The 25,762-nt window shown below is 41.4% G+C and overlaps 1 protein-coding gene across 1 annotated transcript in view; it reads left to right on the plus strand.

Moving 5' to 3' along the window:
* kcnk9 (potassium channel, subfamily K, member 9) overlaps positions 1 to 25,374 on the plus strand; it is a gene marked incomplete at both ends in the record, with an annotated part of 86,013 nt that extends 60,639 nt beyond the window's left edge. The window contains one exon of the mRNA XM_080735847.1: positions 24,380 to 25,374. Within this exon, the coding sequence (XP_080591973.1) occupies positions 24,380 to 25,374 (995 nt within the window). The remainder of the gene's footprint in view (positions 1 to 24,379) is intronic.
* Between the last annotated feature and the right edge of the window lie 388 nt (positions 25,375 to 25,762).

The raw sequence follows: 25,762 nt of genomic DNA on the forward strand, positions 1-25,762 counted from the left end.
ACACCTTTGGCTAGGGATGGTCTGGGTAAAGAATTATATTACTGACGGTTTAACAATAATTATTTTCCCATCTAGATCTATATAAGGCCAACATTAGTGGGAGAAAATGACTGTGATATAAAAGCCATTTGGAAATGCTTATTATAACATTTAAATAACCAATGAATCAAATAACCAATTTATTTTAAATGCTGAACATTTGTGCATTTTGCAACCATGCTTCATGATTAGATCCAACAAAAGAATGCATGCAAACAAATCTGTTTCATTTCAGACAGTTGGAAACTTTATGTCCTTGTGACGTGAAATCAAAACGGGGAAAACCATGGTTAACTTTGCTGAATGAAAAGTATCTCTACAGCACTGCTGTATTTACAGTACATTGGGGAAGGTCGAAGGCAGCCAGCCACCAAGTTCTGCCCAAAAATATACCTTGACAGTACAGGAAGTTGGCAGTGAGCGGTGACTCGATCCTGTGTACTGCTATAGGTCTGAAAGACTATTTTTGCAGAATAGATTCAGTAGAACGGGGGCCTCAACATTTTCAGGCCAAGGACCTCTTAGCTGAGAGAGAGATGAAGCAGGGACCCCCTCTACACATTGTATAAAAGTGTGATGGAGATTTGTATCCATTTCATAGATAGATTCATCGACTTGTTAGACAGCACTGTCATCAGTCTATGTTGGATTCATGTTAATTTTCAGAAATTTAAACACTTAAATCATTGATATTTTGTAAACTTGACCTTTCACCTTTTTTTTCCTCTACAACAAACCTATTTGCCGAAAATAGACGATCTACAAGCTCTCAACGCCTCGCAGCACCAAAGTTTTGGCTAGTTTTGGCTTTTTTTGAATTATCCTATCACACAAGTATTTGGCGGCCCCCCTGTAGTAACTCTAAGGACCCCCTAGGGGTCCTGGACCCCCTGTTGAAGACCCATGCAGTAGAACAATTTTGAGTCAATGTTGGCTAAACATCATTGTGGCCATCAAGGACTCGTGGATGTTTGCAATTTCATTGGCAAATTAATCTTCCCCCACCCCATAGGGACTATTATTTCCAGCTTGGGTTTTTCAAATTAAATTGGTTGTTGGATTACCTATCTCAAGCAAGTTTCAAGTGTCAAAGTTGAAATAGGTTTTTTACACCATAATTAAATTAACATAATTCACTGAATACCATGAAAATCAAACAGACTAGGTAAATGCTTTGGAAGGGGTCTTCAGTAATTATACCTGAGGTTCTCAACATAGGGTCTGCGGACCCCCAAGTGTCCTTGAGGGGGTTCCAGGGGGTCCCCAGCTAAATGCCTTAACGTAGCATCATAAAGTTACCTGTAAACATCTGCTACTTGAAAATAGATTATCTCTAAGCTTGCAGTGGATCTGCTATTTTCAAAACAAATCTTGAAATGTTTTGAAAATGATTGCACATTTTGGAAATGTTTTAATAACATAATCTTGTATGGGGGGGGGGGGTCCCTGACACAAAATATCTACAGATGGGGGTCTGCAGCCTATTACATACATTAACCCATTTAGCCCGGGTTAATTAATTAATTAATATTAATACTTTAACCATTATTTTATGCTTTAACTATTGAAAAATAGCAGATATACAATATCTGCTAAACCATGCTGCGAGCTTGTAAATCTGCTATTTTTAAATAGCTAAAGCATATAATAATTTCAGGCCTAAATGGGTCAATTTGGGGGTCCTGGACATGAAAAAGTGAATTATAGCACAGTTGGTTGTGAGCTAAGCTTGTACAGTGATTAACAGAGAGCATTGTAATAAGTGAAAAAATCTCGCCATAACAGCACTCAGATTGCATCTTGTGTAACTTGGCAACGGCCACCAACCAATTAACGTTTACCCAGTGATGGAAGAAGAACTCACATGTTTTACTTGAGTAAAAGTATCAATAATACAATGTGGAAATACTCTGCTACGAGTAGAAGTCTTGTATTCAAAGTCTACTTGAGTAAAAGTACTAAAGTGTATCTGCATCAAAAGTAAACATACTCATTGTGTACAATGTCCCGTTTCAAAAGGTATGACAAATCTTTTGAAAATAATGCTATTTTCAAATGGCCAAAATATATTATGCAGTATTAGGGCTGAGGTGGTTAGTGTGTTTTGTAATAATAATCACAATATTAATCTGCAAACTAAGAACATGTACCGGTACTTACATGCTACATTTACCAGCATCAGTTTGCTACTGGCTAAAAGGAAGGGGAAAAAAAGAGAAAGAATTTGAACAAATTAGACAAACAAATTAGAACAAACTAATAGGTTGAAATTAACATTTATGATGACAGTGAACATAAGACTGTTGACCCTAGCCAGCATTTAAAAATAACCCCAAATGAACCCAATCAACAGTTTATCCCGCTTACAAACAAGGACCTGGATGCTCTGGAAAGATATAGGAATGACTATTATTATTGTGTGTGTGTGTGTGTGTGTGTGTGTGTGTGTGTGTGTGTGTGTGTGTGTGTGTGTGTGTGTGTGTGTGTGTGTGCGTGTGCGTGCGTGAGAAAGGCAGAGAGACAGTGTATGCGTTCAGTTCACGCTGCAGTTTGAAATTGATTGACAGGATAACAGGCTCATATCAGTATAATGTCCGTTGATGTGTCTTCCCTATACTTGCTCAGTGTCCAGTGTTTCTGAGAGGGAAGTTACCACAAGCATTTCAGTGCATCATTTTAAGTAAAAGAGTTGACTTAAAATGACTTAAGGCATGTTTTCATTGCAATTCCGTAATTTTTCCTGCAAAATAAATAATTATAATTAGCATAACTTGCCGGGAGTTTCGTTTTTTGGGTGTTTTCATATGCCCTCATCGGCAGCAAAAATGCTGGTATCGCTTGTTTTCACTAAAACCATTCTAACGGCATGAAAGACCATTGCCAGACTTTGCGAGAAAAATAAGCAACCAGGTGTACGAAAATGAGCCCCAAAAAGTGATATTATCTAGGCCACACGAGCTTTAAAACTATATGCATCGCCGCATCAGCTACTTGAACATTGCCGATCTACAACCTCACAACAAATAAAACGCAACCAGCAACTATCAACCTACAAAGCAACTTTTACGAAAATCAAGCCCAGAGTCGCTTATAATTAGCAGACATGGCAACCGCCACACTGCCTGACGACAGCTTGCTGCTCGTCACTTCTTTTTTTTTGTCAGTCTCTTTCTCTCTCTCACCCTGAACCTACAAATGGATTTTACAAGAATTATTCTTCATGCAACAACACAAGGTTCAGAAAGGATCGCTGATGCAATGTGTTGTAGCTGTGTTTTTTTCACGCGGCACGTAAAGAGTTGGTAAAGACTCCAGCTTTCATCACAACATTACGAGCGCATCGCGTCGTCTCCCGTTCTCCAGACCGGACTCGAAACCCACACAGCTTAATTAAAAATAGGCTATAGAATACAATACAAATAAGTTTGAACCATGAATTGATCTAGCAAGCGTGCATTTCTCAGCACCGCGGCCGTATAGGCTGGAAATTGTAGAAAGAAATAGACTTCTGTCTTCTGTGTTTGGCAGGCTTACATAACATTCGAATGCAATATGGATAATGAAGCTTTCAATCCCAATTACAATGCTTTAACTGTTAATATTGGCTCCTTGCATGCACCTGCTTATCCGAAAAAAGTAAAAATCACGGTATGCCGTTTTCACTTGTGGGGAAATTTCTATTCTCCCAGTACTTTCATCAAAAATTACTAGGTATTTTCCCGTCAAATTTCGGCACCCAAAACTGATGGAACACAAAATAAGTGGCCGTTTTCACATGGCGTGAATTTCAAAATTGCCGTCATTTTGGAAAAAACTTCCAGAAGTTTGACTCAGTGAAAACGGGGCTTTAGTCAGCTTACTCGTCTGCGAAGAGAAAAGCCTGGTTCTACCACTTTTTGTGGTCACATGTTCAAATATTGGATTCTGATTGGCTTAAAACTGTGGTAAATCAGTCAACAACCTTGAGTTGGCTCATGGACCCCGCCCACTGAAACAATTAATAAAGATCCTTGCAAGTTACAACTGTGTTTTCTTTCATTTATATGGTAAAAGTGGTAGAAAAGCAATTTACCATTCGAGGTCGAGGGTTGTTTGGCACTCGGCTTCGCCTCGTGCCACAACCCTGAAACAGTGGTAAATCAGCCAACAACCCACTCCCCCTCATGGTAAATGGCTTACTTACAATATGAGGCTGAGCATAGAATGGTGCGACTTCCACCGTGAGAATTTTCCCGGATGTTGTTGTTTCAGATGCTGTGTGGTGTTCCCGCAAACGTATTCCCCGCTGGAGAAAAAAACGGTTCTACTTCTCCCGCCCCTTTCGGTTGCGCTCGTAATAAACAATATCCAAACAAAAACATGGTTTCCGACAAAGTTACAGCTATTAAGAGCGAGTTAAGAGCTACAATCTATTTATAGTGCGGTATGCTATGTATACCCGTAGGATTTCTTTGCTAAAATTGTTTTTTTTGCTGTTTTGGCTTCTATAGGGACCAAACTATCAGAAAATGACGGGGGTCAAATTTTCAGACCCCTCCCTCATTTCCTGGGGGCGGGTCACTTCAGTTTTGGCCCTATTCGGCTATGTATCCCCAATTTTCCATAGGTTTGTTTGATAATATTGATTTGTTTGCTGTTTTGGCTTCTTTAGGGACCAAACTATCAGAAAATGTTGGGGTTCAAATTTTCAGACCCCTCCCTCATTTCCTGGGGGCGGGTCACTTCAGTTTTGGCCATATTCGGCTATGTATTCCAATATGATCTTTTTGCTAAAATAGATATTTTTTTGCTGTTTTGGCTATAGGGACCAAACTATCAGAAAATGACGGGGGTCAAATTTTCAGACCCCTACCTCATTTCCTGGGGGCGTGTCACTTCAGTTTTGGCCCTATTCGGCTATGTATCCCCAATTTTCCATAGGTTTGTTTGCTAATATTGATTTGTTTGCTGTTTTGGCTTCTTTAGGAACCAAACTATCAGAAAATAACGGGGTTCAAATTTTCAGACCCCTCCCTCATTTCCTAGGGGTAGGTCACTTCAGTTTTGGCCCTATTTGGCTATGTATTCCCAATTTCCCCATATGATCTTTTTGCTAAAATGTATTTGTTTTCTGTTTTGGCTTCTATAGGGACCAAACTATCAGGAAATAATGGGGTTAAAATGTTCAGACCCCTCCCTCATTTCCTGGGGGCGGGTCACTTCAGTTTTGGCCTTATTCGGCTATGTATTCCCATAGGATCTTTTTGCTAAAATAGATATTTTTGGCAGTTTTGGCTTCTATGGGGACCAAACTATCAGGGTATCAACTGACAGGGTTAACATTTTCATACCCTTCCCTCATTTCCGGGGGGGGGGGGGGGGGGGGGGGTCACTTCAGTTTTGGCCCTATTTGGATATGTATCCCTATATAGGATTTTATTTGGCTAAAATGTTTCTGTTTTGGCTGGAACAAACCATCACAAAATGATGGGGTTCAAATGATCAGACCGCTTCATCATTTCACTTCAGTTTTGGCCATATTCAGCTATGTATTCCCATAGGATTATTTTGCTCAAATTGATTTCTTTTGGCTTCTATAGGGACTATCAGAAAATGACAGGGTTTAAATGTTAAGACTGATATCCTGGATGGATGGGGTAGCATTTACCTCTGTTTTTATTCTTGTCAAATACAGGATCTATTCATCATCACTGTTTCTATGCTCTCCCTTATACTGTTGGCACACACAGTCTCCAGTGCCATAACACTTGCAGAGAGGAGTGCAAGACAGGTGATTGTTGAGCAGCTGCACTGTCCCTTGCAACCTGCTTTGCAGACACATTTGAGCTCAAGTACTGCCTTTAGATGTAAACAGACCTGCACTTCGTGACGCAACTTCCCTTAACTGATGTTTGACAGCTAGGGTAATTTTCAGTCTCATTCACACTTACTATACACTACACTATAAAGGCAAAAATGACTCCCAATTTTTTTTTAATTATTCTGAAACCATTGCAAGCATCTGTTTTGCACAAAAAAACATTCCTTGGGCTAAAACGTCCCCCTCAAATGTGTGAAAAGTGATGACTCATCACTTTTCATCCCTTTTTCAAACCAATGGATTCAGAATAATTAAAAACCCCTAGTTTGACCCCTCACATCCCACTTAAAGCAGATTTTTTGGGAGTAATTTTTTTCCTTTATAGTGTAGTGTATAGTAAGTGAATGAGACTGAAAATTACCCTAGCTGTCAAACATTTTCCCGACCATTTTAAAAAATACACCCCGGCCAAATTTGTTTAATAACCTTTCTAGATGACAAATCCATTGAGAAACGGACCTTCGATCTCCACGGTCACGGAACTGCCATGTTTGACTCAACTACAGGGATAATATAATGAATAACGGAGGAGGCAGATTATACAGCCTGATAGGGCAACGGGACACGTGTGACAGGTCAGGGACAACACACGAAATGGAACCGATACTAGGGATGAGACAATATGAAAATGCCATATCACGATTATTGTGACAAAAGACATACTTGATACAGCGATTTTTTTTTTGGCAAAGACATTTGATAGAACGTGAAAAAAAGACTGTATCAAGTTTATAAGTACCTTTTACCAATTATAGAGGGTTTAAGTGGTACCGGATATGCAGCTCGGCAAATAAAAGGTGATTTGATCCCAGTGCGTGACGGAGGACGATATCACGATAAATTAAATCTCCACGATACGATGATCGCAAGTGTTTTTTATTACGATAAACGATAATATTGCTTATCTTCCCATCCGGTACTCTCGTTCACTCTCTCAGGAGGAATAATGTAATTTTCAAATGACAAAAATCGGATGGCTGCCAGCTGTGTTGTATTTACATGTTTAGTATTAAACAAGTATGACACACACGCACACGTTTGTTGTGATGATGTGAACATTTGAGGACAGCAATTTCTATGAACCCTGTAGCCAAAAATATCAGCTACAAGCTCACAACCCTTGGGCTTGAGTTGGTAGATTTGATTGGTTGAGTTTATAGATCTGCAATTTTGGTGGCACGACGCTGGTTCAGAATGAACTCACTAAATCTTAACCATAAAACAATGAGGACCAGGATCATTTCCTTGCTATGTCCATTTCTATATGTCGTCACTGTCGGGCAGAAACCTTGTATCTCCAAGTTTCAAATTTGTAATTTTTTCCGCAAAGTAAACCCTGCTTCATCATACAAGGCCGTCGCACAGAAGTAGTGAAAACAGCCGATCTACAAGCGAGCCGTTGTGTGCTTGTAGATCTGCTCTTTTCACTAGTTTTTAGTTTTTAAAATGATAAATACAAAACAAACGGTTTTGGACATACACGGTTTCCACCCGACAACGACAATATGCTTGTGGGGACATTAAGGTCCTCATAAGTATTCATGGGTTTCATCAGACAAATTGAAACACCTGTGTTGGTCCTCAACATGGCCACGTAGGACTACATTTGAAACCCATGAATAGTCGCACGCACACACGCACGCACGCACGCACGCACGCACGCACAGAGAGCAAGAAGGAAGTCAGCCAACGCAGGCAAATGCACAAACGCAAAAAACAACAACAACTGGAAAGATACTATTGGACATTGCAAGTGTGGTTGCCGTGACACGAGTTACACTTGCAAATATCTCTGTCTGTCAGTCCTTGTCCTTATTTGAGCGGTGCTAACCATTCCGTCCTTGTCCCTTTTATGCCCATATAGAGATCCATGATGTCATCAATATTAAGCCCATATCTTGGGCATATATGGGCATTCTGTGTCAGTCTCATGTGGTCTATGATGTCAGACATAGGCTATATGATATCAGTCATCTCCATATTTGGGGAAAGTTTATTTTTTTAAATTAAAGTCAATGGAGAAAAAATAAATATAAATTAAACTATATAGTGTATCTCTTAGGAAAATGCAAGGAATTGATTGCCCGTGAAGCCGGCCGATTTGACATATGGCCCAAGTGCACGCTACCAAAACTGTGGGAGGAGCACGTCAAACAAAACAAAAAAAGTAAAATAAGGGAAAGAAAGAAAGCGCGGATGAGTATGAACACAGCTACTCATGTGGGACATAAGGAATGGTAGAGTATGAACACTGAACCTCACAACAAGGACACCAGCACTCACTTTAGACTGAATTCTTCCACATTTATTGTAGGTTTCCCCAGCAGCAGCAAACAGACGAACATTTCGACCACGCAGGGCCTTCCTCAGTGTGTATCAGTGGATACACGACTGGCTTTCCCCCTTGGGATAAAAAAGGTATATCTATCTATCTATCTATTCTCTTTTGTAGAGTAAGATCACTGCTCTTGTGACTCATGTAGGGTGACCATACGTCCTCTTTTAGGGGGCTGTCCGGTCTGTCTGGGGGGGGGGTTTGTAAATTCCTTCAAATGTCTGGTTAAAGCATGGGCATTTACAATGAACGTTCAATGGTTCGTTTGGAAACACACTGTAGGGCCTTTTCCACTGGCAAAGTACCGGTTCTGGTTCTTTCTTCCACCTATGGGATGAACCAGAAGTGAGCTTTTCCACCGAGAACCAAAGTTGGTTCCGAACGGGAACAACAAAATCCTTGGTTCCTCTGGTTCAATGATGGTTCAATCTCGTGGAATCGCAAGCCAGTTCGCAAGAACGAACCAAGGTTCCAAGAAAGTTGAACCGGCACTGGTTCTGGAACCGGTTCTTTGCCGGTGGAAAAGGCCCCTGTGAGAGACAGATTTCCACCCCAAACCCCTGGAATGTGTATTATTCATATTATTCTGTGGGGCCTTTTCCACCAAAAGAACCTTGGTTCCAGAACCAGTGCCGGTTCAACTTTCTTGGAACCTTGGTTCGTTCTTGTGAACCGGCTTGCGTTTACACCAGATTGAACCATGATTGAACCAGAGGAACCAAGGATTTGTGTGCACGTGCCTGGCGACAGCCGCATCACAATCACATTACAGAGTGATTATTTCAATCCCACAGTTTCTTTGCAAAAACAAATTTCTTTTTAACATTTGCATTCTTGTTTCTCATAGTTTTATTGTTTTTAATGTGTAAATATGGCACTTTATTATGGGGGGAAACGGGTGTATTTTCCTTTGTAAATCGCGCATTTTTGAACACATTTCCTTAACGGTTAACGGTTAATTAACCGATAAGGCCTGGCGGTTATCGGTTAAGAAAAATTCTCCATTTGGCCATCCCTAACCTACATTTTTTCTTAGATTAGACTATATCTATGCATTCGATGTATTCATGTTGATGGATGTATTACCTTGTATTGATGTAGATGTATGCCTTGCTTATTGTAGTCGCTCTGGATTAAGAGCATCTGCCAAATGCCTAAATTGTATGTGGGACATAGGGACGCAATCTACACTTTTTCCTCCTTTGTGACTTCAAATCCAGATTACATGTGTGGATCACAGGTTCAAATCTACAAGCAATAACATGTTCCAACACATCTAGCAGCATCACATACGGCACATGTATCCTTTACATAAACTTGAAGGAATGAGGATGAAGAGCTAGGACTCAGGCACTGCAAGTCAACAACTTTAGGAGGAGTTGTTCAAATTGCTCTTAACAGCAGTGGTGGAAAGCAACTAAGTACATTTAGCTGATTAAAAAAAAGTAATAATAATAAGATCCATTCCCATTAAAATGCACTGGCAGAATCTGTTTCTGCTTTTGAGTAGTTCTCTATCTGCAGGCCTATTTTAACCTTGCAAATGTCAAAACACTCCAGCAACTAACTATAGAAGGACTGGGATTTGAACACGGAATCTCTATTCTGAGAGGCTTATCACTAATACAACTTCTGCTTCGCAGCACATGTCTCTTAGTACTCTTGAAGGGTAGACAACATTTTGACAGGAGCAACAATGAAGATAACGAGCGCCTTAACAAACAGTGCTCAATATAACCAAGGTGGTAGCCTATAGATTAAAATAAAAAGCAAGCATACCAGTGACGGCGGGCTGGGCTGCAAAACATAGTCTCCCCAGCCTTCGGCCTGGTGGAGACAACTAACTTGTGATAGGTGTAGTGTGATTTGTCGTGTGATTAGTGTGGTCTATTTATTTTATTTTATTTATGGTTGATGGGAGGAGAGAGAACAGAACAATGTTTTATATTGTCTCTCTCTTGCACGAGCTCTAATAATAAATGCTTGTTGAAGAAGAGTATCAATGGAGAAGATTCTGCTGAATTATTGATGAGGACTCTGAAATAATGACAAAGGGAAACCTTTGCCTCTGGGGAGATATCTAGATAAAGCATGGAAACCAAGAAAGTAGTTTTCATTTGTAGTTTCTTGTTATTCATGTATTTAGTCCCATGTTTGTATTATACTAGACCCGTTGGGAACTGGCCTACTCTGGGACCGTGCAAGTAAATTGTATTAAACAAATAAAGTTGTACCTTTATGTGGAAATATATTCCACAGTAATCCAGTAATATCCAGCTAAAATCTGAACATCTTCTGCCTGTCCAAGAAATTCAAGAATCTTCCAAATCCCACAGGAAAAACTGTCGCATTCCTAGGCCAATAATTTGAGAAGACTCTTTGTGTCTCCATAGTGAACCACTGCTGGTCATCAAATTATTGGCTTAGGAATGCGACAAAAACTAAAACATATCAATGAATTCAAGTCTCCATGAGTAATGTGAGTAATGATTTTATTGGTAAACTATCCCTTATTAAGTCTGAAATATATTATACAGTTTACAGTTCTGATTTGGATTAATGTATAATACTGTAGGCTATGCTTATAGTTTAAAGAGTCTCTTTTATCAAAACACAGTCTACACAACCTTTTCACATCGAAAATGTCATCAACAAACTATAAAAACTGTTCAAACATTGGCCACATTTTCAAATAATATAAGAAAATATGGCAAACGTGATTGAATATAGCTGATCTACAAGCCATCAACGTGGTGTTGAGAGCTTATAGATCGGCTATTTTCACCCTATTTATCTGTGGAACGGAGTCAAACTAAATCAACTCCTACAGTTCCAAGTGCTTATCAGTATAAGATCCCCAGACCTTCACGGCCTGAAAATGTTGAGAACCACTGCACTAGACAGTGTCTATCAGGTGATATTCAACCAGTGGTGGTACTCATATTTTGTACTTAAGTAAAAGTATCAATCCTGCACTGTAGATGTACTCTGTTACACATCAAAATGCACTTGATTAAAAGTATGAAAGTACCGGTATTGGCATCAAAATGTACTTAAAGTACAAAATGTTTGAAAACAGCCGATCTACAAGCTCACAACATTGTGAGCTTGTAGATCGGCTATTTTCAAATAGCTAAGGTATAGAATAGGACTAAAATGATTAATGTATGTTTTATAATATTATAATGTATATCTGCAAAGTAACTAGTAACTAAAATGTTCAAATAAAGGTAGTGGAGTACAATATTTGGATCTGAGATGTAGTGGAGTAGAAGTAAAAGTATTGGAAAATGGAAATACTCAAGTAAAGTACAAATACCTCATAATTGTACTTAAGTACATTACTTAAGTACATTTACTTAGTTACTTTACACCACTGTATTCAACAACCATTTCCTCATTCAATGTTCACTCTCAGTTCTTATAGTGTTGTCAGCTACAGCAGCTAGACCTGGAATATGAACGGCTTTGTGCAATGCAGTCATTTGGTAAATATTTTAAACAAGCCTCAAACCGAAGAAGGTGCTGCTACATACAGAGCCAAGGATTCTTTTTAAAGACTAGTGTGTATTCAGCCACATTTCTGAGCTCCACGTCAAAGGACAGCAAAGAAGCCTTTTAATAAGAGGCGTTTGCATAGAGCGCCGCCACATTTCACACTTGTGTGATCCATTAAATCAGCTTTCTGAAAGGAGTTGAGTTCACCGTGTATTAGGGATGTGAAAGTGTCTTTTCATCTCATTACCTGCACATAAAACTACAGTAGAAAAACCACAGCGCCAATGGTGTTAAGCCAGTATTAACTGACTGACCTTGTGCCTTTTAAAAAGCTAATTTGGCAAATTTTAATCATGTGGCAAATTTTAATCATGAGGTGGTGGGACTGGAGGGATGGATAGTACAGTAGGTTACTGTGCACCCTAGACTGAATGAATCACTGCAGCTAAGATATTTATTCCCAGGCTACACAAGTCATTAAATCAATCCAATTGATTTTTGTGTTTGATAACATGGGGCATTAAACACTTAACCCCTATTATATTAGGCCAGGGGTCTTCAATGTATGGATGAGAGAGACAAAGTAGGCACTAGGGGCATTAAGCAAAAAGTCGACAAGTCGACTCAGTCGACTTCATTACACAAGTCACAGCATTAAAAATGGTAGTATTGCTTATTGTCAAGGACAGAATGATTCTCTCCTTTTCCTACGCTTTAGGCTATTCTATGAAGTCCAGAGGTAAGTAATTTTCGGGTTTTGTCCCCCGTTCATGTGTTATTTTGAGGAACATTTCAATGAAACTTGATGAGAGGCTTTCAGATCTTTTGATTGATTGATTGAGTATTTTATTAGACAAAAGTGGAGAACGTTACAAGTGTAGTCAATACATTAAAGAATGTAGTACAGTACAAGTACAGTTAAGCACCCTGCCTAAAAGGAACATCCCAAATAAGTCTTTTTACAGTCTTTTTTTACGTCGCAATTAGGTATTCAACTCATGGTTATACAAATAACAAAAAACATACAAACATCACAGTTATACAAAACAGTATATGTACCGGGTAGGGGAGACAAGGGGGGTGGGGCTAAGGTTAGGGGGGGTAAGGGGGGCTCACTTCTCGCCTGTCTATGGTAGAAGTGCTAACTACCTCCGCCTCTGGCCTCCTGAAAAATGAGTTTTCAGGGCAGTCTTGAAGGAAGCCAGCGAGCTGCATCGAGCTACATGTTTTAAGGGAAGGAATTCCACACTTGGGTGGCAGTGTTGTAGAAGGAGAATTTGCCCATATTTGTCTTATGGGTTTGTGTAGCTCACCATATTTAGCTGACTGTCTCACCTAATGTCTGTTTGCTTTTGAGAGATTTGACTTGGGAAGGATCCCACTGGTTTTTCCATTAAGGGCTGTGCAGAGAGTACTGAGGGGGCAGGGGCTCAAGCCTCAATAAAGGACACATATGTACAAGGCGATTTTTGGGGTGATCTTTTTGTGGGGGTCATTTGATTTCACACCAGAAAAGTAGTACGGTGAACCTACCATGTTTTGCTGCCTATAAACAGTGTGAGGAGCCCGAAGGCAGACGAGGCCCCCTCCCCTGAGCTTCCCCATAAAAAAATACGCTTCAGTCTGCCTGTAAACACGTTTTTTAATTTAAAAATGTTAATGCCCCCTATTTTCGAAATCCGCCCCTGCCTATAAATAATCATTATGATAGCAAAATGTTAATTATTTGTCAAATGTTCACCTTGATAAGGATCACGGATGTTGGGCAGGCCATTAAAACATTTATAATATTAATTTCTTCTTTTTTGGTGGGAAAGAGCACTTTCATGCAGGCAAAAAGGCAGGTGGCAAGCGTCACGGCATTGTACTATTTTTGACAAAGCAGTATGGAGTAGTAGAGAGAAAGAAGAGCCAGTACAGAGTCAGTTGTTAAAAGCTGTATATATACCGGTATATATACTCTGGCTTTTGGGAGCACCCCAGACAGTTTTTAAGTTGCTTGATTCAGTAGTTAGATATTTGATATTCATCAATATAAAGTAGTCATCCGTCCTTGGTTCTGGTGACTCATACTGCCCTCCTACTACGTGACAGGAACATGTTTTTTTTTTTCATACTTTTTAAATTTTGGGGGAATAAAATAATTATAATACAAAAAAATGAATGAAGAAAGTAATCGAAAAAACACGGTCCCCTCACATTTGAGGAGGACAGTATGAGTCACCAAAACCAAGGTGTTTTGGATGATTTTTCTTTTTTTAGAAAGGGGGTGTCGAGCATACATGATTCCAACAAATTAATAGAAAAGATGGAAAAACACTGAAGACTCCTGCACTAGACCAATAAACGTGGCACAGAATTGCATTGAATATAAAAAAAAAGAAAGACAATTGAGGGCTATTCAAATCACCGCCTGAATATCTGGCAGAGACGCGTCACACACGCACACGCACGCACGCACGCACACACACACACACACACACACACACACACACACACACACACACACACACACACACGAGCAGAACACCTGCCACCTCTAAAATGATTGTAATATTATGTAATGTATGCAACCTCTCCGGGCCTCCTGGGGCTTTTTATGGTGAAGTGCATGATCTATTTGTGCATGCGATGCGCCAGCACGCTGTGCTTGTACACAAAAAGCGATCCACCTGTGCACACACACACGGGCACAAAAGCACCTGTGCCGGGAGGCCCCTCTGCGTCGGGTACAACAAATGTGTCTGTTCCCCTGGCAACGTGCGCCATAATAGAGTCATTATAACAGGACAAACAGATTACGACAGACCTGCACGGCAAGACGTGAGGAGCAAGGATTCAATCAACAATATCAAAGAGATGCTTAAGAAGAGCATCAAAGAGATAGAGAGGACAGCAGGAAGACTCATTAGGATATATAACCAGACAGTCATCTCATTCTTCTGCATGTGAAACGCACTTTGAGCTGATTGAGTGGAGAGCTGGGCTGGTTGATTGTTTTGGGGCTTTTATTGGATAGGACAGTATAGACTGACAGGAAATGGGGGGAGAGATGGGGAGTGAAATGCGGCAAAGGTCGTCGGGATCGGGAATCGAACCGGCGACGCCACCAGGCGACCGTCAGGTCGCATACACAAACTTTAGAAGGCAATGGTAGCCAATCAGAAGGTAATATGGGAAATGGGACAGATACATGTTGATAACATGACTCTAGACATACTGTGTACCGCTTTGCGTGATTTTAGGGCAAAATCTGTAGGAGCAGTGTCCAAAAATTTGTTTTGCAAGAATCGGCCTCATGGTGGTGCTAGAAGAGGGCCATGTGAGAAATGAGGGGTGGAGGTTGTGGTTTGGCAGCCAAGGAGTCTGTGTGTGTGTGTGTGTGTGTGTGTGTGTGTGTGTGTGTGTGTGTGTGTGTGTGTGTGTGTGTGTGTGTGTGTGTGTGTGTGTGTGTGTGTGTGCAAAACGGATGGGGGCAACGGTGGCGGAGATATGAGTAGGGGTGACGTGACATGGCGTGACGTGACGTGACGTGACGTGCAGACTGACTGACTGACTGACTGACTGACTGACTGACTGACTGACTGACTGACAGACAGCCGGTGGACGTTTTGATAGTAACTGTGACCAGACGGTCGCAATATGGAGCACTAAAATGCCCAAAGTAAAGGGTTTGACTGTAATCAGACACTGTTTCAAAATTTCTTAGAGCAAGCTTTCCTGCATGATTTAGCACAACTTGATTGGTTCCATGTTCCCCTCATACGCTCTGTGGATCAGTCCTTTTCCTATTTTCTCAATCTTTTGTCTTCTGTGGCTAACAAACATGCTCCCCTTAAGAAGGTATCAAAAACAGGTAGAATCCTTGGTTTTCAAGGGTTCTACAGCTGATACATGATAGAAACAGGCAATGGGCACTTTCTAGAAGGACAAAGTCCTCAAATGATTGGCTTCTTTTCCGAATTTCCGTATCTTAAAGGAGTAGTTCACCCCCAAAATGACTTTTTGAGCGGTGGTCACAACGCTCCTATACGTGGCCGTGTGTGTGGGTCTGTCTGTCTGCGTGTCTGTCTGTCTGTCTGTCTGTCTGTAGCCTGCAGTAACCTTTTCTGACCACACATGTTAAGGGAGGGGCGCTGTTGTTCAGGCCAGGCCAGACCAGGCACACACACACACACACACGCACACACGCACACACACACACACACACACACACACACAGGGGGGAAGGGGGGGGGGGGGGGGGGGAACCACCGCTCAGTTCACACGGGTGTGATTTTTTTCTATTGATTACTCATGCCATGGAGAGTAGAGTTCAATAATATTTTTTGGTTTTTGAGACATAAGACATAAATGTGATAACAATAAATTTACCCCCATTCATTTCGGATGGTGACCCGTTTCGAAACGGGTCACCATCCGGAATCAATGGGGGTAAATTTTCTCAAATCAAATTTTTGTCTTAGGAAACCAAAAAATATTATTGAACTCTACTCTGCATGCCCAGGTCCCTGGGGGACCCCCAGATGTAAAAAATGACCAAATGTGCAAAAATGACCAAATGACCACCCCACCGGGGCTGCTCACGGGGAATTCCCGGGGACCACCGACTCCTGGTGCTCCAAAACGGATGCAAAAGTGGTGGCGCCCCCAGTGGAGGACCCCCTGCCACTGCAGCGCACATAAAATGCCGTAACTCGGGCTAGGAGCGACCGGGAGAGCCGGGGCCGGTACCTATTCGTCCGCCTCGGCGGCGCGGAGACCCCACCCCTCATTTCTCACATGGCCCTCTTCTAGCGCCACCATGTGGCGGATTCTTGCAAAACACATTTTTGGACACTGCTCCTACAGTTTTTGCCCTAAAATCACTCAAATCGGTACACAGTATGTCTACACTCATGTCATCAACATGGATCTGTCCCATATAGCGCCACCTTCAGGCTGATTTTTTAAAACACATTTTTGGACACTGCTCCTACAATTTTTGCCCTAAAATCACGCAAATCGCTACACAGTATGTCTACACTCATCTCATCAACATGGATCTGTCCCATATAGCGCCACCTTCAGGCCGATTTTTTCAAACACATTTTTGGACACTGCTCCTACAGATTTTGCCCTAAAATCACACAAATCGGTACACACTATGTCTACACTCAGCGCCACCATCAGGCTGATTTTTTTCAACCACATTTTTGGACACTGCTCCTACACATTTTGCCCTAAAATCACGCTGCGACCTGACGGTCGCTTATCTCCCGATTAGGGAGTCTTACTGGTAATGATCACTTTAAAGGGCTGGACACATTTTTGGAACAAAATGTTTCCTCCTCCCAGCAAGGTGCTGAGGAGGATGCATTCGCATCTGCGTCAGCTGCGTCAGTTATTGCACAACCACTGACCAATGATTTCTAATCTTTCTTTAATATCTCAGAACATACCTTTTGAGTGGATGCAAGTGTATGTCTCACCCCCCCACCTCAAGGCTGGAGAGAATCTTGTTTGTCGTATTCGTATTATTCATTATTGTCTGTTGCCAAAATTAATTAGCCCCTGCTCTAAAAAAGCCAGTATTTTAATCTGCCTCTTGGGCAGTTCCAACTTGAAAATGTGTGTTTTACTGGTTAAATAAAGGTTAAATTAAATAAATAAATAAAAGGGAGAGAGTATCAGGGAGAGAGTATAGAGGGCGAGGCCAGTTACTTCCTTAAATGTGATGCCTATACTCTGGCTTCATATATGTGTCTCAATTTGGCTGAGAGCCAGTCATCTCGGGAATTGTCATTATTCCCTACAGCCTATATGACGTTTTTTTTTTTCTCTCTAAAAAGATAATGCCACAACAGCATCTCATAATATCTAGGCTACATTTCACTTAAACGCCAGAGCTTAACACTGCATGTAAATAAGACTTTTTTTAATTAATGTGAGAGATCGGGACAATTCTGTTGGTCCTCCCAGCCATGTAGCTACAATGCATTGTTCATTTTTAATCAAGCCTCAGTTTATCAGCCCTTTGTAGTCAAATGCGGTAAAATCGGGACTCCATTACCTAGCGTTGCAAACCACAGTATTTATCCCGTTAATGTAGTGCCACGTATGTTCCAAATGAACCGAACGTTACGTTGTTATAATGATTTAATCTCTTATTTATTTATTATTGCGCTGTTCTGGTGCTGTTCTTCTTCTCGAGTTTGGAAAAAAAGGATCCGTTCCGACGTTCCGTTTCCTGCCTGAGCCGGATGCTAGGAGAGTCCTTTGTTGTCACTGCTTAGCATTGATTTAGAAAAGTGTCATGATCGTAAACTGTCTAGTTTTAACGTTCAGAGCGTTTTCTTTTTGGACAATAAAAACATTGACAGCCAGGGGAAAAAAATCCATGAAGGACACGGAATGCAATCGTTCACTCGCCGTCGGAAAATTGACTTAGTAGACTATTCTATATGACTAGCTGATGAGTGGCTAACGGCTAACGCTAACGTTAGCTAGCGCTAGCTGCAGGCTAACGTAGGCATCTGTTGTATACAACGCGACCAAACTCTATTTTTGCTCTTCTACAAGCTCACAACGCGAGGCGGTTAAGCGTAGCCTGTAGATTGTGGTTTATTATCAGTCAGATGATCCTTCAATCTGACTGAAGTTACACAAACACTCGACGATGTTACATAAAGCACAGTTAGCAGTTAGCCGACCCCAATTTCGATAGGGCACGAGTTCTGGTGTTGCGCACGTGCATTCCCGTAGAGCAACGTAGAGTAGACGAAAACTGTGCCCCATAGAACTTTGTGCCTCTATTGGAAGAAAACTTTCCTTTTCTCATAAAAGTTCTATAGGCAGTTGCCTACTGCAATTTATACTCTGTTACAAGTAGAAGTCCGGTATTAAATAAATATATATTTTAAAATAGCAGATCTACAAGCTCACAATGTGAGCTATTTTCAAATGGCCAAAATGTGTATAGGCTACAATTTGGACTATTAAAATAAAAATCTACAAAGCAATAACTAAAGTTTAAAACATACATAAACCACTTTAGCCCTATGTTATACCAAGGCTATTTAAAAATAGCCGATCTACAAGCTCACAGCGCATTGCGGTGCGACACGTTGTGAGCTTGTAGATCTGCTATTTTCAAACATTTTGTACTTTTACTTTTGGTACTTTAAGTACATTTGGATACCAATACTTTTGTACTTTTACTCAAGTACATTTTTAATTCTGGACTTTTACTTGTAACAGAGTGATTCTACATTGCAGAATTGATACTTTTACTTAATTATAAAATGTAGGTACTTTTTCCACCACTGTGTAAACGTTTGTGTTCTCATGCCAATAAAGCTTCTTTGAATTGAAGATTGAATTGAAGATTGCTCCCCATGTGGCGGAGTCAGGTCATTGCAGGTTAGAAATTTATTTAAAACTTGAATATCTCAAAAGTCCTATTTCAGCATGGCATCATTCTATAAGCCATATCTTCAAAACTGTTGGGTCAATCTCCACAACCAATATATCATTTTGTAGCTATGATCCCCAGCTTTCAAATGAAATGGAAAAAATGAAAATGAAAAAAAATTCAATGACTAGCCGCCAGGCGTGCTGGGACACATATGATTATTATTATTATTATTTTTTTTATTACAGGAATGCAGGAGTTTGGCTTTTTTTTCTCTCTCTGTGGTTTCACTGTGAGAGTGAGGAGTCTGAGGACTAAAGAAAAAACCTGAAAGTTGAAACAACAGCCTCATTACGTTATACCGGTAGATGCCAAAGTGTAAAACTTTTTTTTTTTTACAGAAGGTGGTATAGTATAGTGGTGCTATTAGTAATGTCTGCTCAAATCAAGCTCACAGATCTGCCAGTTCTCCATGGCTAATTCCATTACTCCCGTAATTAATTAGCGAGAAATAATCGAGAAATAATAATTAATATCAATGAACTTGTTACTTTAGCAGGGAGGAGGCTGGAAAGACAGCCGGTCGGAGGGAATCATTTCTTAGATCAATAAATTAGTAAAATTACATCTAACACTTTATGAGCTCTTTATGGATTATGAATCATGTACAACAACATCTTGATTCATCTACGTTGCAGGCATTTTCACACCTGTTGTTTTGCTTTGTCCAACACTCATTACCGCCACAGTTAACAATGAGGAATGAAAAATTCATTCCACTCCATGAGGCTAATGTATCATCTAGTGGTGTAAAGTAACTAAGTTACTAAGTATTTTTGAGCGGTGGTCACACCGTCTCTATAGCGTGGCCGTGTGTGTATGCGTGTATCTGTGTATGTATGAATGTGTGTCTGTCTGTATGTAGCGTGTCCGCCCATTATCCAACCGCATTAATTATATCTTCCAATTTATAAATCCGCATCCATCCTCATCCGCAACTTCCAAAGTATTATTATTATTATTATTACACATATTATTTTCTGGTAGGCTATTCCCTGTTAGTTTTCTTAGTTGTGCGATCACAGAAATGCATTGATTTAGCCTACGGAATGTCCGTTCGTCTTTTTTTTTTTTTTTTTTTTTGAGTCGGTGCTGCGTCGATGCAGACAGGCATGCAGGCAGGCAGAGTCAGACACACGAGAGAGAGAGAGAGAGAGAGAGAGAGAGAGAGAGAGAGAGACAGAGAGAGAGAGAGAGAGCGCGGGAGAGAGAGAGAAACAAACAAACACACAACTTAGTGGGAAGTTTAACTTACCTACTGTACAGTACTTTACAATATGGACTATGGAGCTGAGAGAGATTCACTTTTTAGCGCGTCGCGACCAGAGTTAGCCTAATGAGTGGGACGATGCATGCCGTGATGCCGTTGCCTTTAAGTGGACACAGCTGTTTAGTTTTATCGTGGACTGGACATTGCCTCATGAAAAATTATGGTTATTTTCCAAATTATACAAAATAACACACACTAACACAGACACAAGCATACATAGATTTCGCTTTTTATTGATAGATATATTAGGCCATAATTTATTTCCTGCATTATTTCATCCGCGGTTATCCGAAATTAATTAATAATTATATTTGATTGATCCAAATCCGACTGCACCGCTGATCACCGCGGTGCACCGCGGCTAAAACCGCCAAACATGCATCTCTAATGCATGCACACATGCACACATCACGCATGCACATATCACACACACACACACACACACAGACACACACACACACACACACACGCACACACACACACACACACACACACAGACACAGCCTTGAAATGAATGGACACCACCGCTCAGTTCACACTGGTGTGATTTCTTTTTTTTTTTACTTTACTGGAGTATTTCCACATTTTTACTTCTACTCCACCACATCTTTAAGGCAAATATTGTACTTTTACTCCACAACAATTATTTGAAAACTTTAGTTACTAGTTACTTTGTATATTTTGATTATTATTACAAAACATACATTTATCACATTTCGGCCATTTGAAAATACCAATATACAAGCTCACAATCTGTCATGATGCAATGCATTGTGAGCTTGCAGATCTGCTATTTTCAAAATATTATTATAAATATTATACAGTACTTTTAAAATGGGACATTCTGCATACTGATTACTTTCTACTTTTGGTACTTTAATTTAAAAATCATCTATTCCGGCACCGACACAGTCATATATGATAAAGTATAAGTCTGCTTAATGAATATTTCTGCCACTGCCAAATACGAGACATCTAATGGATCGTCACAAGCTAATTAGTTACCACAAAAAGTTTCAAGAGCAAAATGTGATGTGTTTCTGAATAATCATCATTCAACCGTGCAAGTTTATGGGAAGTACTTAACTGTGTGTGGAAGAAATATAGAAATACTATTTTTCTCACTGTCAGAAAAAGAAAATATACGGCATACACTCAGTCTATTACTCGCGCACATCAGCTAGAGTCAGCTGTTTTTGACCTTATAGCTTGATCTATCAGCTACTGTATTTTGCAACTCTCCGAAAAAATCATATTGCCGCGGGTTAAAAGGACTGCATTGTGTATGCACATAAAACTCTGTTTTTTATTTCTAGCTGCAAATCAGACTGACTGGCTGTACAGTTTATAAAAAGAACTGTCCAACACGTGGTTGAGGGGGTGGAGAATCCTCCCGAGGAAATGCAGAATCAATATCGGAGGGGCACAATCCACTGGAAAACTAGCCCTCAAAACAAGAGTGCAATAGTGCAGAGTTTATAGATATTTGCACTATTAGTATGATAAACACATGCCAACTGGCTGTGCTTGAAGAAATACTACGATTTCTATTTACGTAAGTATTAGTAGCAGCAGGGTACGTGCAGAGAATGTTAGAGAGGCAGGGGCTGACATTTCTAAAAGGGCCTTTTGGTGAAAATATTGAAAATAGCAGACCTCCAAGCTCATTGTGGGGCTATTTTCGGTGCTTAAGTTGATACCACACTGAACTGAGTGTGGAGTTTTACACAGAGAGGCCAGTTCTTATTCTTTCAACATAAGATGCTGCATTCAAGATCAGGAGAGTTTGAACGGGGAAATTCTCTTGAATGGGGGCATTTCCATTTCTTTCACCATAGTACAAACTGCATTCATGGTCTGGAGACAGGGACATGCTGGCCATTGGGAAAAGCGGGACAACTCCCGAACGGCCGGTTCATTCCCGGCCGGTCAAGGCCGGCCATTAGGAAAATTTTTTTAATGAAATGTCGGCCTTCGTTCCATTTTGGGGGCTGGGCGGCCAACAAAGTAAATCGTCACTGTCGGGCAGAAACCTCGTATCTCCAAGTTTCAAATGTGTACATTTTTTCGCAAAGCAAAGCCCTGCTTCATCATACAAGGCCGTCACACAAAAGTAGTGAAAACAGCAGATCTACAAGCACTACAAGATCTAAACTGTTTTCACTAGTTTAAATCATTTTTAAAATGATAAATACAAAACAAACAGTTTTGGACATATAAGGTTTCCACCCGACAACAACAAAATATAACTCATGTAATTGGCCCACTGGCTTGTCACTTGTCATAATCTGAAATGGCAAATCTTTGAGTAGCAGCAGCGCGATAGAGAGAGATCTCTCTCTATAGCGCGCAATGAGGGCCTCTCCAACTCTTTTTCCCGGGCTGAATCAGGGGCCCAGCATGTCCCTGTCTGGAGAGGGCACTTTTTAGACGGATAAAAGGGCAGGGGCTCAAACCCCCTTTGATGTCTATGTGTGCACATGCCTGAGTAGCAGTACTTGCACTAGTGCCATTTGGATCCCCTTCCTCTGCTATATAGCTCCGAGATGAGGTCCCACATTCTAGGCTAGGGTGTCGGAGGATGACGACACTGCTGATTATTGGCCACTATGCTTGCACCACATAGGCCTGCATTTACCGTATTTATTTGAAAAGAGATAGCTTTGGGGAAATTCACCCAAATTGTTAATTTATATCAATTACACACCCTAAGGCAGGGGTCTTCAACAGGGGGTCCGGGACCCCTAGGGGGTCCTCAGAGTTACTACAGGGGGTCCTCCACTACTATTTTCGGCAAAGAGGTTTGGTGTAGAGGGGCAAAGAGAACACATAAGTACAGAGTGAAAGGTCAAGTTTATTTGACGGTTCAATATCTGACACAAATTGACATGAATCCAAAATACACTGATGATTGTGCTGTCAAACGATGAATCTATATGGAATCTGGGGGTCCTAAGGCTTTATTGGGTGTTTTTTAAGTATTAAAACTCCCTTGAAAACATCCTGGGTTATAGCTTTGTGTTTACAAACATGACCATGCAAGAAAAATCTTTTGAAGGGACCTACAGTATTTGCCTCTTGCCAGAATGGGATATTGAATAGAGGCATGCTTGCAAGAAATGTGTCGTGCTCGTTAATCTTATTTGGGGCTCAAAGATTGGGGGGAGGGGTGTCCAATTAGTCTGAACTTTTTTTCTCTATGGTCGAGGGCTTTGGGAAAGTAAAGAGAGGAGGTATTGGACGAGAATGGATTCATTGAGGAGCCAGTGAAGCTTTTAGCTTAATTAGACTTTATCTTTAGGCCACGGGCTGCTGACTCACACAGAGAAAAAAATGTGGGGGGGCTAACGCTAACAATAGGAGTGTTTTTTTTTTTTTTTTTTTTTTTTCAAGCAACATTAAATGATACACAAAGATTGGAAACTTACAAAAGTAGAACAGCAGGGAAATACAGATACGGTTTTCTGTGATATTCATGTAGAACTAATAAGGCTAATGCTGACAGAAACCAGTGGTGTAAAGTAACTAAGTACATTCACTTAAGTACTGTACTTAAGTACAATTTAGAGGTATTTATACTTTACTTGAGTATTTCCAATACTTTTACTTCTACTCCACTACATCTCGGATCCAAATATTGTACTTTTACTCCACTACAATTATTTCAAAACATTAGTTACTATAGTTACTTTGCAGATATTAATTATAATATTATAAAACATACATTATTACACTTTATCCCTATTTTAGACCGTGGCTATTTGAAAATAGACGATCTACAAGCTCACAACGCGTCGCATCGCGACATATGAGCACTTTTTTCACCACTGCCAGAAAGAAGACTGGGATGAGCATTAACACAGACAGTTTCTCCATCTCTCTCTGTCTCTCTCTGTCTGTCTCTCTCTCTCTCTCTCCCTCCAGGCTACGGGCACGCGGCGCCGGGCACCGACGCCGGCAAGGCCTTCTGCATGTTCTACGCCGTGCTGGGCATCCCGCTGACGCTGGTCATGTTCCAGAGCCTGGGCGAGCGCATGAACACCTTCGTCAAGTACCTGCTGAAGCGCATCAAGAAGTGCTGCGGCATGAGCACCACCGACGTCTCCATGGAGAACATGGTGACGGTGGGCTTCTTCTCCTGCATCGGCACGCTGTGCGTCGGCGCCGTCGCCTTCTCGCACTACGAGGACTGGAGCTTCTTCCAGTCCTACTACTACTGCTTCATCACGCTCACCACCATCGGCTTCGGGGACTTTGTGGCGCTGCAGAAGAACCGCGCGCTGCAGCGCAAGCCGCTCTACGTGGCCTTCAGCTTCATGTACATCCTGGTGGGACTGACGGTCATCGGGGCCTTTCTCAACCTGGTGGTGCTGCGCTTCCTCACCATGAACAGCGAGGACGAGCGGCGCGACGCCGAGGAGCGCGCCTCGCTGGCCGGCAACAGGAACAGCATGATCATCCACATCCAGGAGGACACGCTGCAGCGCGGCCGGCGTGGCCGGCGAGAGCAGCAGCAGCAGCAGCATCAACACCATCATCATCAGCATCAGCAGCAGCAGCATCAGTACCGACCGGACGTCAGCGACCTGCAGTCGGTGTGCTCCTGCATGCGCTACCACTCGCACGAGTTCAGCAGCTCTGGAGGAGGGGGAGGAATGGGAGGGGGAGGAGGGGGAGGAGGGGGAGGAATGGGAGGCCTGCATGGCTGTGCCTTCTCCCATCAGAACTCGTTCAGCTCGCAGCTGAACCCCAATCAGTACTTTCTTCACGGTGTCTCCTACCGGATCGAGGAGATCTCGCCCAGCACCTTGAAGAACATCAGCTTCTTCCCGTCGCCCGTCAGCTCCGTGTCGCCGGGACTCCACAGCTTCTGCACGGACAACCACCGGCTCATGAGGAGGAGGAGGAAATCGGTCTGAGTTCTCCTACTCCCCCCCCCCCATCCTCCCAGGGGAGCTGTTTAAGCTTTCCATAATGTTTTATACAATTAGGTCAAACATCTATACCGATGCTGCTCCTTACCAAATCTTTATCTCAGCACTTTTCGTTTTTTTGTTTTCGTTTCGTTTTTTTTTCCTCTTGGATTGATATGTAATGTATAAAGTATTCATGGGAACGGCTGGAGTAGGAGCGCTACAGCGAGAGCAGCAACGCGCGGACACTTAAAGACATTTTTATGAGAGACGCATAAGCATGAAGCATGGATGTCTATTTTTTCAACAAACAGGCCCGTTTGAAAACAGGGGAAAAAAAAGAACCACCTTCCTTGTTGGATATTTACAAAATTGATATATTAACGTTGGTTAC

Source organism: Nannobrachium achirus (assembly GCF_963921795.1).
Source record: "Nannobrachium achirus genome assembly, chromosome: 10".
Lineage (NCBI taxonomy): Eukaryota > Metazoa > Chordata > Actinopteri > Myctophiformes > Myctophidae > Nannobrachium > Nannobrachium achirus.